This window comes from Gorilla gorilla, chromosome 2, assembly GCF_029281585.2.
Source record: "Gorilla gorilla gorilla isolate KB3781 chromosome 2, NHGRI_mGorGor1-v2.1_pri, whole genome shotgun sequence".
NCBI classification, from domain to species: Eukaryota; Metazoa; Chordata; class Mammalia; order Primates; family Hominidae; genus Gorilla; species Gorilla gorilla.
Window position 1 is genome coordinate 194,525,764 of NC_086017.1, and position 13,820 is coordinate 194,539,583.

At 47.1% G+C, this 13,820-nt stretch overlaps 1 protein-coding gene across 2 annotated transcripts in view; it reads right to left on the reverse strand.

Moving 5' to 3' along the window:
• The window catches only part of MCF2L2 (MCF.2 cell line derived transforming sequence-like 2), a 251,590-nt gene extending 239,735 nt beyond the window's left edge, over positions 1 to 11,855 (reverse strand). The window contains exon 1 of one of the 2 annotated variants that reach the window (XM_004038073.5): positions 10,842 to 11,855. In XM_004038073.5, coding sequence (XP_004038121.4) covers positions 10,842 to 10,917 — 76 coding nt within the window. In that variant the 5' untranslated portion in view covers positions 10,918 to 11,855. The remainder of the gene's footprint in view (positions 1 to 10,841) is intronic. The other variant, XM_055381960.2, reaches the window with a different exon arrangement.
• Between the last annotated feature and the right edge of the window lie 1,965 nt (positions 11,856 to 13,820).

The window sequence follows — 13,820 nt, forward strand, 5'->3', positions numbered from 1 at the left end:
ACACCACTACACTCCAGCCTGGCAACACAGTGAGACTCTGCCTTAAAAAAAAAAAAAAAAAATGGTAATTTAGAGATCATTTAAAGTATACGAGAGGATGTGCATAGGTTAATCATTTACATCATTTTATAAAAGGGACTTGAGCATCCAAAGATTTTGGTAAACACTGGGGGGTACTGGAACCAATCCCCCTTGGATGCCAAGGAATGGCTGTATGCATTCAGTAGAAACTGTAACCCCATCATAAGTCATAAGAAGCTCTTCAACTTATGATGAAGTTACATCCTGATAAACCCATTGTACAGTCAAAAAGTTGTAAGTTGAATCATTGTAAACTGGGGACCATTTGTACTTTTGTTTAACATAATTGCTTTTTAAATCAGTTAAAAGAATAAAGAAGAAATATGCATTTACAGTGTCTTACATAATTACATAATTACCTTTACTGATGCTCTTTGTTTTCCATATGGATTTGAATTACCACCTGGGGTCACTTGCTTTCAGCCTGAATAACTTCCTTTAGTATTCCTTAAAAGGTAGATCTGTTAGCAATTAATTATCTGTTTTTGTTTATCCAGGAATGTCTTTATTTTGCCTTCATTTCTTAAAGATACTATGTTAGTCCGTTTTCACACTGCTATAAAGATACTACCCGAAACTGGGTAATTTATAAAGGAAAGAGGTCAAATTGACTCACAGTTCCACATGGCTAGGGAGGCCTCAGGAAACTCACAATCATGGTGGAAGATGAAAGGGAAGCAAAGCATATGTTTACAGGGTGGCAAGGGAGAGAGAATGTGCAGTGGAAACTGCCACTTTTAAAACCATCAAATCTTGTGGCCGGGCCTGTAATCTCAGCACTCTGAGAGGCTGAGATGGGCAGATCACCTGAGGTCAGGAGTTCGAGACCAGCCTGGCCAACATGGCAAAACCCCATCTCTACTAAAAATACAAAAATTTGCTGAGTGTGGTGGTGCGCACCTATAGTCCCAGCTACTTGGGAGGCTGAGGCAGAAGAATCACTTGGACCCAGGAGGCAGAGGTTGCAGTGAGCTGAGATCATGCCCTTCCACTACAGCCTGGGTGACAGAGCAAGACTCCATCTCAAAAAATTAAATAAATAAATAAACCCATCAGATCTTGTGAGAACTCCCCCACTATCATGAGAACAGCATGGAGGAAACCACCCCCATGATCCAATCACCTCCCAGCAGGTCCCTCCCTCAACATGTGGGGACTCCAATTCAAGATGAGATTTGGATAGGAACACAGAGCCAAACCGTATTATTCCACCCCAGCTCCTCCCAAATCTCATGTCCTTTCCACATTTCAAAACCAATCATGTCTTCCCAATAGTCCCCCAAAGTCTTAACTCATTTTAGCATTAACTCAAAAGTGCAAGTCCAAAGTCTCATCTGAGACAAGGCAAGTCCCTTCTGCCTATGAGCCTGTAAAATCAAAACCAAATTAGTTACTTCCAAGACACAATGAGGGTGCAGGTACTGGGTAAATGTTCCCATTCCAAATTAGAGAAACTGGCAAAAACAAAGGGGCTACAGGCCTCACACAAGTCTGAAATCCAATAGGACAGTCATCAAATATTAAAGCTCCAAAGTGATCTCCTTTGACTTCATGTCTCACATCCAGGGTAAACTGATGCAAGGGATGGGCTCCCAAGGCCTTGGGCGTCTCTGCCCCTGTGGCTCTGCAGGGTACAGCCACCACAGCTGCTTTCACAGGCTGGCGTTGAGTGCCTGCAGCTTTTCTGGGCATACAGTGCAAGCTGTTGGTGGATCTGTCATTGTGGGGTCTGGAGGATGGTGGCCCTCTTCTCATAGATTCACTAGGCAGTTCCCCAGTGGGGACTCTATTTCTCCTCCACACTGCCCTAGCAGAGATTCTCCATGAGGACTCTACCCCTGCAGCAGACTTCTGCCTGGACATCCAGGCATTTCCATACATCCTCTGAAATCTAGGAGGTTTCCCAAACCTCACCTCTTGTTCTGTGCACCTACAGGCTCAACACCACATGGAAGCTGCCAAAGCTTGGGGCTTCACCCTCTGAAGCAATGGCCTGAGCTGTAACTTGGCCCCTTTTAGCCACAGCTGCAGCTGGAGTGGCTGGGACACAGGATGCCATGTCACAAGGGTACACAGAGCAGTGGACCCCTGGGCCTGGCCCATACAACCATCTTTTCCTCCTAGGCCTCTGGGACTGTGATGGGAACGGCTGCCATGAAGGTCTCTGACATGCCCTGGAGACATTTTCCCCATTGTCTTGGCTATTAACATTCAGCTCCTCATTACTTATGCAAATCTCTGCAGCCAGCTTGAATTCCTCCCCAGAAAACGGGTTTTTCTTTTCTACCACATGGTCAGGTAGGCTGCAAAATTTCCAAACCTTTATGCTCTGCTTCCCTTTTAGACATAAATTCCAATTTCAAACCATCTCTTTGTGAATGCATATAACTGAACACTTTCAGAATAAGTCTTGAATGCTTTGCTGTGGCTGGGCACAGTGGCTCATGCCTGTAATCCCAGCACTTTGAGAGGCCAACGTGGGTGCATCACTTGAGGTCAGGAGTTTGGAACCAGCCTGGCAAACATGGTGAAACCCCATCTATACTAAAATTACAAAAATTAGCCAGCCATGGTGGCATGCACCTGTAGTCCCAGCTACTCAGGAGGCTGAAACACGAGAATCACTTGAACCTGGGGGGCAGAGGTTGCAGTGAGCTGAGATCGTGCCACTGCACTCCAGCCTGGGCATCAGAGTGAGACTCTGCCTCAGAAAAAAAAAAAGAAAAGAAAAAGAAAAAGAATGCTTTGCTGCTTAGAAATTTCTTCTGCCAGATACCTAAATCATCTCTCTCAAGTTCAAAGTTCTACAGATCTCTAAGGCAGGGCAAAATGCCACCAGTTTCTTTGCTAAAGCATAGCATGAGTGACCTTTACTCCAGTTCCCAATAAGTTCCTCATCTCCGTCTGAGACCACCTCAGCCTGGGCTTCATTGTGCATATCATTATCAACATTTTTGTCAAAACCATTCAACAAGTCTCTAGGAAGTTCCAAACTTTCCCACATCTTCCTGTCTTCTTCTGAGCCCTCCAAATTGTTCCAACCTCTGCCTGTTACCCAGTTCCAATGTCAATTCCACATTTTCAGGTTATCTTTATAGCAGTACCCCCACTCTTAGTACCAATTCTCTGTATTAGTCTGTTTCCACACTGCTATAAAGATACAACCTGGCCAGGTGCAATGGCTCATGCCTGTAATCCCAGCACTTTGGGAGGCCAAGGCAGGTGGATCACAAGGTCAGGAGTTCGAGACCAGCCTGACCAATATGGTGAAACTCTGTCTCTATAAAATACAAAAATTAGCCAGGCGTTGTGGCGGTCACCTGTAATCCCAGCTAATTGGGAGGCTGAGGCAGAAGAATCACTTGAACCCCAGGAGGGGGAGGTTGCAGTGTGCCGAAATTGTGCCACTGCACTCCAGCCTGGGCGACAGAGCAAGACTCCATCTCAAAAAAAGAAAAAAGATACAACCTGAAATGGGGTAATTTATAAAAGAAAGAAGTTTAACTGACTCATAGTTCTGCCTGGCTGGGGAAGCCTCAGGAGACTTATAATCGTGACAGAAGGCAAAGGGGAAGTAAGGCACATCTTCGCAAGGCAGCAGGAGAGAGAGTGCTCATGCAGGAGAATCTGCCACTTTTAAAACCATCAGAACCCGTGAGAGCTCCCTCACTGTCAAAAGAATAGCCTGGGGAAAACCACTCCCATTATCCAATCACCCCCCACCAGGTCCCTCCCTTAACATGTGGGGATTACAATTCAAGGTGAGATTTGGGTGGGGACGCAGAGCAAAACTATATCAGATAGTTTTGCTGAATACAAGATTCTTGGTTGACAGTTTTCTTTCTTTAGCACTTTGAATATGTCATACCACTGCTTTCTGTCATCTGTCGTCTCTGATGAGAATTGTTACCCTCATTAAAGTTTCTTTGTATGTGATGAGTCATTTTTCTCTTCTTTCAAAATTTTCTCATCTTTCACTTTCAGCATTTTTACAATAATGTGTTTGGGTGTGGATCTCTTTGCCTTTATCCTACTTCAACATCATTGAGCTTCTTTGATGTATAATGTTTTTCATCAATCTGGGGAATTTTTTAAATCATTATTTCTTCTGATACTTTTTCTGCTCCTCCTCTAGCTCCTCTCTTTACATTCCATGTATATTAGTGCACTTACTAGTGTCTCACATTTTTCTAAGGCTCTATTCATTTTTCTCTCTTCTTCAGATTGCATAATCTCTATCAAATCTATCTTCAGTTCCTTGAGTCTTTGTTCTTCCAGTTCAAATCCACTGTTAAGTTCCTCTAATAAATTTTTAATTTCACTTATTTTCGTTTTTTATAGAGACAAGGTCTTGCTGTGTTGCTCAGGTTGGTCTTGAACTCCCGGCCTCAAGCGATCCTCCTGCCTGGGCCTGGGATTGCAGGCATAAGCCACCACACCTGGCCTCTTTGAACATATTTATTGTGGCTGTACTGAAGTTTTTGCTAAATCTGACATCTGGGCTTTCTCACAGGCAGTTTCTGATGCCTGCTTTTTGTTTATTTAAGGGTCACACTTTCCTGTTTGTTTGAAGGTCTCATAAATTTTGGTTCAAAACTGGACATTTTAGGTAATATACTATAGCAACCATGAATACTGATTCCTCTTTTCCCCATCTCTGGGGCTTGTTTTTGTTTGTTTGTTTAGTGACATAACTAGACTGTTTTAGTGAAGTATATTTCCCTTGAAGTGTAAAGACACTGATGTCCCTCCTCAGACAATGTTGCTTTGGTTGTGCCCATAGTCTGTGGGTTTAACAGAGTTGTACTGACTGTCTCCCTTTCTGATCTCTCTGCTGTCTGCCTTTGTTTATATCATACTCAGCTGTTAAACTCCACCTACCTACTGCTTGCGCTATCGTTTTCAACAATGCCCTGGGGCATAAAATTGCTCCAGTCTTATTCAATTAAATTCAGGCAAGGATAGTTTTTGAGGCCAATCTTTAGGTTCCATATAATTCTAGTTTCCTCTTTCCCTGGTTCAGAGGAGTCTCTGATAAACAAGCTGGCCTATGGTTTAGCTTGTTGCTTTCACAAAGCTACCAGGCTCCTCTTAATTTCTTACTCTCAAAATCTCCACTGTATTCAAGAGTGCCTTTAGACTTGAGCTTTCCCATACTCAGTTTTAGCTAAAGTCAGTTATTTGGGGGAGAGTTTCAAACCCTCTATTCTTCCAGACTGTCTCTACTTCCAGGCAAAATCTCAGCCAGGGCAGTAGACTGGTCTTGGCTTGCCTCTCTCAATGTTGAATCTCCATTTCATGAGGGAGCTGGGGCAAAAGCAACCAGGTCTCAGTATTCTCAGCCTGCTGCACCTGGGATAAAGCTTCTGTCCTATGAATGGGGGCTGGGTGGAAAGAAGTAGACCCTGACCTCTCAGCTGTAGGCTCTCCAGGAACTTGGCCTCAGCAACTTGGAGTTAGAGAAGATGAGAAATGCTGGACACCTGCCCCTCCTGGCAAGGGACTATATCCCTTGACTAAAAGCTGAGGAGAGAGGAGCTGGGAGGATGAAGAGAGAGCAGGTCATGCTCAGGTACCACAGACACTCACTATTATTACCAAGATTTAGTAGATTTTCTTGAATAAATGTATTTTTTTTCATTTGCTGCATGCCCTTCAAACAACTTCCAGAGGCTTTAGAAGGCTGGCTTTTAAAATAATTTTCACCAAGTACAGTTGCTTCACTGAGGAATGGATCCCTGGGACTCTTCACACTGGCATTTCTGGAAATGGAACTCCAACTCCACAACTGTTTCTTTTTAAATGTGACAAAATGGTAAGGGCAAGAGAGTTTTGTAGACATTTAACTGTTTCTTAAATTTTATTTTGCACTTTTAAATTTGTCGATCAATTTTTTTAGGGTTCAAACATTTTTAGTAGCCCTTGAAGAGTCTGTGAACACTAGGCACAGTGTCTACAGAGCCTAATCGAAAATAGCCCAAATGTAGTCAGATGGAGGAACATGTCCAGCCATCCCCACTGGGCACATTCCCACCTGATTAGCAGACACCCTACTCTAATTAGACTCTTCTTTCAGTACCAACAGCTGAGGCATGGACCCTAGACATTTCAGCTGCTAACAACATTGTATAATAATGAGCCACGGGCTGAATTTCTCAGTCTAGTATTTTTCTGGCTGCATGTTATCAATGCTGACTGTGTCCCAGAAGTGGCAACCTGGGTTACAGATCAGTATCCTAGAGCCTCTGTCACCAAAATAGCCACCAAACCGATCTCCAATTATACAAGGAATGTTTCAAAGGATATTCTTTTCTGCTTCAGAGTTAATTGGGTGTAGCCAAACATATGAAGTCATTTTAGAACAATGATAAGATCAAAATGTAAAATAATTACATCTAATATGAGGGGGCAAGGTGGAAAGTGAGCCAGGCTGGAAATGCAAAACCTCTATGGGGAGTTACTGACATGGCCCATTTTTTAAATTTTATTTATTTATTTATTTATTTTGAGACAGAGTCTTGCTCTGTCACCCAGGCTGGAGTGCAATGGCGCCATCTCAGCTCACCGCAACCTCTGCCTCCCAGGTTCAAGTGATTCTCCTGCCTCAGCCTCCCAAGTAGCTGGGATTACAGGCATGCGTCACCATGCCTGGCTAATTTTGTATTTTCAGTAGAGACAGGGTTTCTCCATGTTGGTCAGGCTGAACTCCCGACCTCAGGTGATCTGCCTGCCTCGGCCTCCCAAAGTGCTGGGATTAGAGGTGTGAGCCACTGCGCCCGGCGACATGGCCCATCTTGATGACTACGGGTTTCCAGTTATTGGAAGCCCCCATGTGAGCCATATGTGCCCTATCAAAATCCTAGAGCAATCTGAGATGCATTCATAGATAGTCCATGTTACTTAGACAGCACACCTCCACATATAAATAGCAGTACAGCAAAAGTTGCAGATATTTCAACAACCGAAAAGGGATAGGATGAGGAAAATCAAACAATACTTTTCTGCCACTGAAATTCTATAAACCAATGTGACTCTATGGTCCAGAATCAAAGGGAAAGGATGGTCCTACATGTGTCCTGCATGGATGAAAACACATCTAGACATGTGTTCACATGTGAACTGCATATTTTATAAGAGTTCCTGACAAATGGACAAAATCCAAAGAAGGAGGCCCCTAGAGTGCAGCACATCACATGAGGAACACAGGAAGGGCTTCATGTTTACTTTCAAATGGGGTTTTGGAGACAAAATAGTTATCTACAAATATTTTATAGCTGTCCTTAAAAGTGCAAAAACTGCCTGGTACTCAATACTCCAACTCCATTCCAAAACACAATCAATCATTCATCTATTCAGCAAACATTTATCCTGCATCTCCTTAGAGTGAGGCCCTGTGTTAAGTGGCTATCTAGGGTACATAAGACTCTTCGTAAGTAATGAAGAGTCTAGAAGCAGAGCAGGTTAAACAAGCACATGAATAACCCAGTAACCATAATACAGGGGAGAGTATGATGGGCACAATGTGAGCAGAACAAAGCTTACTTTGGAATTCAGAGTCAGGAGTCATCATGTCCCACTAGCAAGATCAGAAATGATACCATGAAGGAGATGGCATTGCATTGGGTTTCAAAGGTGTGTACTATTTCTGTGAGGAGAAATATACTAAAGACTTATTCCAGGTGGGGGGTAAAAGTGCAAATACTTAGAGGTGAGAAAAGGTCTGGAAAACATAATGGGACAGAGCCAAAGAACTGAAGAGTTCAAGTTGTCCAACCATAGGTGTAGAAATCTCAACTATTAGGGGATAAAGCTAGAACTTTATAGGCCAAACAGTGAAGAGCTTGTATCTTAGGCTGCAGAGAATGACTAGGTGCAGGTATTATTAAAGGCTTTGGAATATAGAGTGTCATGTTTGTTTGACTCCTAGTATACATCAGAGGCAGACACAGAGAGACAGGAGGTTTGCACAATGGCTAGTTAAAAGGAAATGAAGGCCTGAAGTAGGATTGAGGCAGGTAGCAGTGGGGATGGACATGAGGAAAGAAAGCTGTGAGGTATTTCTGAAACTGAATCAACAGCAGCCAAGACACTTATGGAAATATGGGAGTGGGTGAGGAGAGATGACTCAATTATCAAGTCTAAGGGACATGGAAAGAGCAGAAACCCCTGCTGGAGGAGAAACTGACTCAGGGTCAGAGGAGGCCGAGTGAATACGGAAGACAGTGTGGCTACCCTGGCAAGTGGCTAGGATAGGACCCGGAGAATGTTCTAACCCAAAGCCTTGCTCCAAGCACCTCTCAAACCTTCCCCAACTCATGATCACCTCCTCAGAAGCTACTTGATAAGGAAATACCTGAAAAGAACAGGCAAGCATAGAGCCAATCTACCCTTGAGAAGCTCCACTGGCTACCCAAAGTGACCCTCTGTGAAGGCTGAGGCTGTTGCAGGGTTATAGAAACGCCCACTCCACCTTGAGGTCCCCCAGTAGGGGATATGAAGAGCTACCTTCCTGCCCTGAGCCTGCCACTCACTCCCCCTGAAACCTTAAAAGATGATCCTCTCTCACTTTGGGAGGCCAAGGCCAAGGCGGACGGATCACCCGAGGTCAGGAGTTCAAGACCAACCTGACCAACATGGAGAAACCCATCTCTACTAAAAATACAAAAAAATTAGCCGGGCGTGGTGGCACATGCCTGTAATCCCAGCTACTCGGGAGGCTGAGGTAGGAGAATCGTTTGAAGCCGGGAGGCGGAGGTTGCAGTGAGTCGAGATCACACCATTGCACTCCAGCCTGGGCAACAAGAGCAAAACTCCATCTCAAAAAAAAAACAAAAAAGATGATCCTCTCTGAGTCAATTCCTTCATTTGTAAGATAGGGGTAGTAATGAGTACCCCACCCATTTCACAGGTTTTATTAGATTAAGTATGAGGAGACAGAATCTTGCAAAGCACACAAAAGCCAAGGGTCATTAGAAGTTGAAAGCAGAAACTACAACAAATTCCTATGTGTATCCTGCATGGAGCTGTCTATGGAAGGAAGGAGGGAGCAAGGTAGGCAAGAAAATACCATAGCCTGGGCGCCACAGGCAGCTAAGTGTTAGTCAAGGAATACTGCCTGCCAGATTTTCAAGAAGAGCCTGCTCCAGAGAAATAGGAGGGACCTTTAAAATCATCCAGGTCAACCCCTTGTTTAACAGTTAGGAGGCTTCGCCCTGAGAGAGGCCCAGTAACCCACCAAAGATCTTTAGTGGCGTGACAGACGGACCAGGGATATGTCTAATAACGGGAATGTCTGTATAATCACAGCGTACACAGTATTTCTACCCAAATTATCTTACTTATCTTCACAAGTAGCCTTTGAGCTGAGTGGGAAAGTACTATTAAAATTCCTATTTTTCAACCTGAGGTTGAATGACTTGTCCAGGCAAAGATTCAAATCCAGACGGTCATACCCCCAGCCCACTGCTCTTTCTCTATACCACAACTTCATGCCTGTGCTGGGTTTTAGCACAATCATTTCAACTTTCATCATATTGCAGATTCCAAATTCTGTTTCATTACAAGTTTTTTTTCCTCTTATTTCACACTACTGCCTTCAGCAATATTTCACATTCAACCTTACCTGGTAGGATCCTACTGATCTTTTGTCGTAAAAGTTCAGTGCCCACAATTGGCACCAGAAACTTTTTTCTAAACTTGAATTATCAAAACTGGGCCTTCCCATATAAATCATCTTTACAAAGTATGTCCTCACAAGTGTATCATTTGAGATGTGCATGATTATTACAGCAAACACGTTGGACTAATTGAGGCAACATTTAACATGCAAGTACCAAGAAAGCAGCTTTCACAAATGTGTAGAAAACCAAGGCAAATAGTTCCTGGCTTTATCAATAAAAGCTGATTTGCATTCATGGGAGGACCTCCAAGCACAGTCAGCAACAGAGAAAATGATCCCGATAATTCCAGTTGCCCACATCCAGAGGTTCTGAACCTGAATGTGTGTCTTTATTGAGGGAGGTCCAGGGAAGGCCAAGGGGAAGAAAGTGCTAAGAAAAAACTGACTGGGAACTGTCTCAATGTCCTCTTGCCCTTAGTCTGTGGGGCCTGACCTTCCATCACAACCCTTATTTCAGGAGCAAGCAATGCATGTTTTGCTCCTCTTTTCAACTCAGGGAAGAAGATTAAAATTGCTCAGTCTCCTTGGCTTGCAGCGGTTTCTCGCGGGGATCATCAGGGGTGTGCTTAACCCTCCAGGCAGCACAGTAACAGGCCTAGCGGCCGAGCTGCGCAGGGGCGCTCCCATGTAACCTGCCTCTCCCTGCACTTTCTTATAAACAAGCCTTCAGTGGCGTGGCAATCATTTCTGCTGAAAAGCACTGGCATTCGTTCCTCTTATGCCCTCTCCTTTCTCACTATCCCCAAAACCAGAACATAACTTCCCACCCACCCCACTCCCGTCAGAAGCAGCTAATGGATGGTAACAGCCCAGCAGCCCTCGGTTTGGAGCTCAACGGACTCGGCAACCACCTGGTGAAGGCACCAGCCTCGGCCCCCCGACCCACACCAGCGGCGCGCCCCAGGGATGCCCCCGCTGGGCACCGCAGGCAGGACCCACAGCAGCGAGGCCCAAACGCCGGGCAACCCCCCAGGAAGCGCGCTGCCCCGGGGCAGCGGGTGAGGCCAGGAGCCAGATGAAGCCGAGAGACCATCCTCACCCGCCATTAATAAAACGCAGGAAAAATTAAAGCTTCGTTTACCGACATGAGTGATCACTGTGGCCAGTCGCCGGGTGAGCTCCTGGGGAGGCATCTCTTCTTTTAAGCAAGACAGCATTTCACTGAAAAACCATTCCGTATAAATAAAACCAAACAAAACTGTTTCTACCGCTGCGGTGGATGATTTTTTAAAGGCATCTCCGCCCGAGGATGCTCTGCCCTCGCCCTCTTCCTGGCTCTCCAGGCAAGAAACGAGAGTCCCTCGCAGCCTAGGCCAGCTCTACCTCGCCACGCCCCGCGGGGGCTCCCGTGACAGACCAAGTCTGGCGTTTTCCCAGCGTCGCAGCTGGACCGAGAGAGGAGCGACCGTTCTGCAAAAGGAAGCAAGTCGCCAATCTCGCCGGAACCGCGCCCCGGCTCCTCCGGCCGGGCGAGCGCCGGGGCTTCCAGAATCGCGGTCCCGGCCGCCAGGTTTCCGGTGCCGTCTCCAGGGACTGTAGGGTGAGGGATGCTCCGCCAGGTGCAGGGGAGGCGGCAGGTGGCCGTGGCTTCTCTGCGCCGCCGGCCCCACGCCCCAGCGCCCACCTCGTCCAGCCCACGGGTGGCGCCCGGGGCTCTCGGGGAGGCAAGCACGCTCCCAAGCGCCGCTCGTTTTGGGGTCGGGAACGCTGCGCACCTTTCCCTGCGGGGAGCCCGCGCTCCACCCCCGGAGTGGAGCTCCGGTCCTTACTCGGAACCGTGGGGCGGGCAGACAGTGACTGAGGCGCTCCAGCCGCACCGGGGTCGGGATCATCAGACGCGCGCCGGCCAGGTCTCCGCCCCTCCTTCTTCCCCGCCCGGTGTCTGCGGAGGAGCCGCGGAGAGAAGGGGGCTGGCCCGGAGAGCTGCCGCCATCCGGCAGGACCCGGAGCGGGAGGCTGGGTGAGGCGCCGCTGCTTGCCCCACCTCCTGACCCGGGGGGCGGCTGGCGTGTGTTTTCCCCCGCTTGGGGTTGTTCCACGCAGTTCTTGGCCTCCGCTGGCCACACCTGCACTGGGAGCCCGGCGCCCAGGCTGCGTTCCGACAAGGCTGAGCACGCGTGGGCGCGCTTACCCCCTGTGTGGGCGTTTTCCATCGTGCAGCTGCGCCCTTGCCTCTGCTCCGTCTGTCACCTGTCAGGCGCGCCAGTGCTACCTTCTGGAGGGGCTGTGGCACATCCTCCATGCTGGTCCTCCTCCCCATCAGCCCATTATCCCGTGGTTTCCCTAGTTGGGCCCAGACACTTTCTGACTGGCAGCAAAAGACTAACCCCAGTTCAGCAGAGCGCTACGGGTAACGCCTGAGCAAATGCGAATTCGGTCAGGTTGTCCCCCAATCCTTTCTACAGCGGGAGTCCCTGAATACTCAGCCGGCGGAATGGCGGGACCACCCACGCGGATGTTCTCAGCCATCTCTTTCCTCTTAGATATGTAAAAAGCCAAGCCGCAAACACCCTGGATCCAAATTCTAGGAGTAACCACCCATCCCAGGGGGCTGAGGGTATTTTTTTAATGCTTTCTCTTTTCTTTTCTTTTTTTTCTTTTTTTTGGAGACTGAGTCTGGCTCTGTCGCCCAGGCTGGAGTGCAATGGCGCGATCTCAGCTCACTGCCAGCTCCGCCTCCCGGGTTCACGCCATTCTCCTGCCTCAGCCTCCCGAGTAGCTGGGACTACAGGCGCCCGCCACCACGCCCGGCTAATTTTTTGTATTTTTAGTAGAGATGGGGTTTGTTTCACCGTGTTAGCCAGGATGGTCTCGATCTCCTGACCTCGTGATCCGCCCACCTTGGCCTCCCGCCCAGCCCTTTTTAATGCTTTCTCTAACAATTGTGGGCTGTGATTGAGAAGCGAGGTCAGTTCACCTGTGTCATGAGATTTGTGGAGAGGTTCTTCCCCCTGTGAAGTTTGGGCACTTTGCACTCTGCCTGCAAAACAGAGCAAGGATTTTCTTTTTCTTTTCTTTCTTTTTTTTTTTTTTCGTTTTTAGAGATGGAGTTTCACCATATTGCCCAGGCTGGTCTCAAACACATGGACTCAAGTGATCATGCCCGGCCACAGAGCAACCATTTTCACAACCACCTTTTGCAAGAGATTCAAAAAAGGGTTAAAAGGCCGGGCGTAGTGGCCCACGCCTGTAATCCCAGCACTTTGGGAGACCAAGGCAAGCGGATCACAAGGTCAGGCGTTCAAGACCAGCCTGGCCAACATAGTGAAACCCCATCTCTACTAAAAATACAAAAATTAGCTGGGTATGGTGTCACGCACCTGTAATCCCAGCTACTCGGGAGGCTGAGGCAGGAGAATTGCTTGAACCCAGGAGGCGGAGGTTGCAGTGAGCCAAGACCGTGCCATTGCACTCCAGCCTGGGCAACAGAATGAGACTCCATCTCAAAAAAGAAAGAAAGAAAGAAAGAGAGAGAGAGAGAAAGAAAGGAAGGAAGGAAGGAAGGAAGGAAGGAAGGAAGGAAAGGTTAAAGATCCGCAGGAGGGGAGGCAGCTTTTGAATTATGTTTCCGGCGTTCAAGGGTCACAAGAATTTTCAAGGAACCACATGAGATGTTTCCTACTGATAGTAGTCAGAACCCTGGTGCCCAGTCAGAGCCAACTGTGAGTTTTGGTCAGCAGAAACCAACGCCTAGTAAAGAAGACAATGATATGGGGTATGTTGGACTTGGAGTGTCAGAGCCACTTTGAAGATCCAGTAACCTCAGCTTCCTGGCTTAGGCCGGGTCCTTATGGGTGAGAAACATGAAAAGGAAGAAGAGAAGGAATGGAGGAGAGGAAAAGGAGGGAGGAGAAGCTTATGATTAAGAATGAGAACAAAAAGAAAACAGAAAGGAAATAAATCACACTCAGAGTCCTGCCCACATCTTTGGTACTTTCACAGTCCTCAAAGGTTTCCATGGAGATAAATGAGCTCAAGTTATGGTGAGATGTAGCAGGCAGTGCCTATCCTCAGAGACTAATTCTGCTCTTATCTCTGACACTTGCTCTCTCAGGGCCTT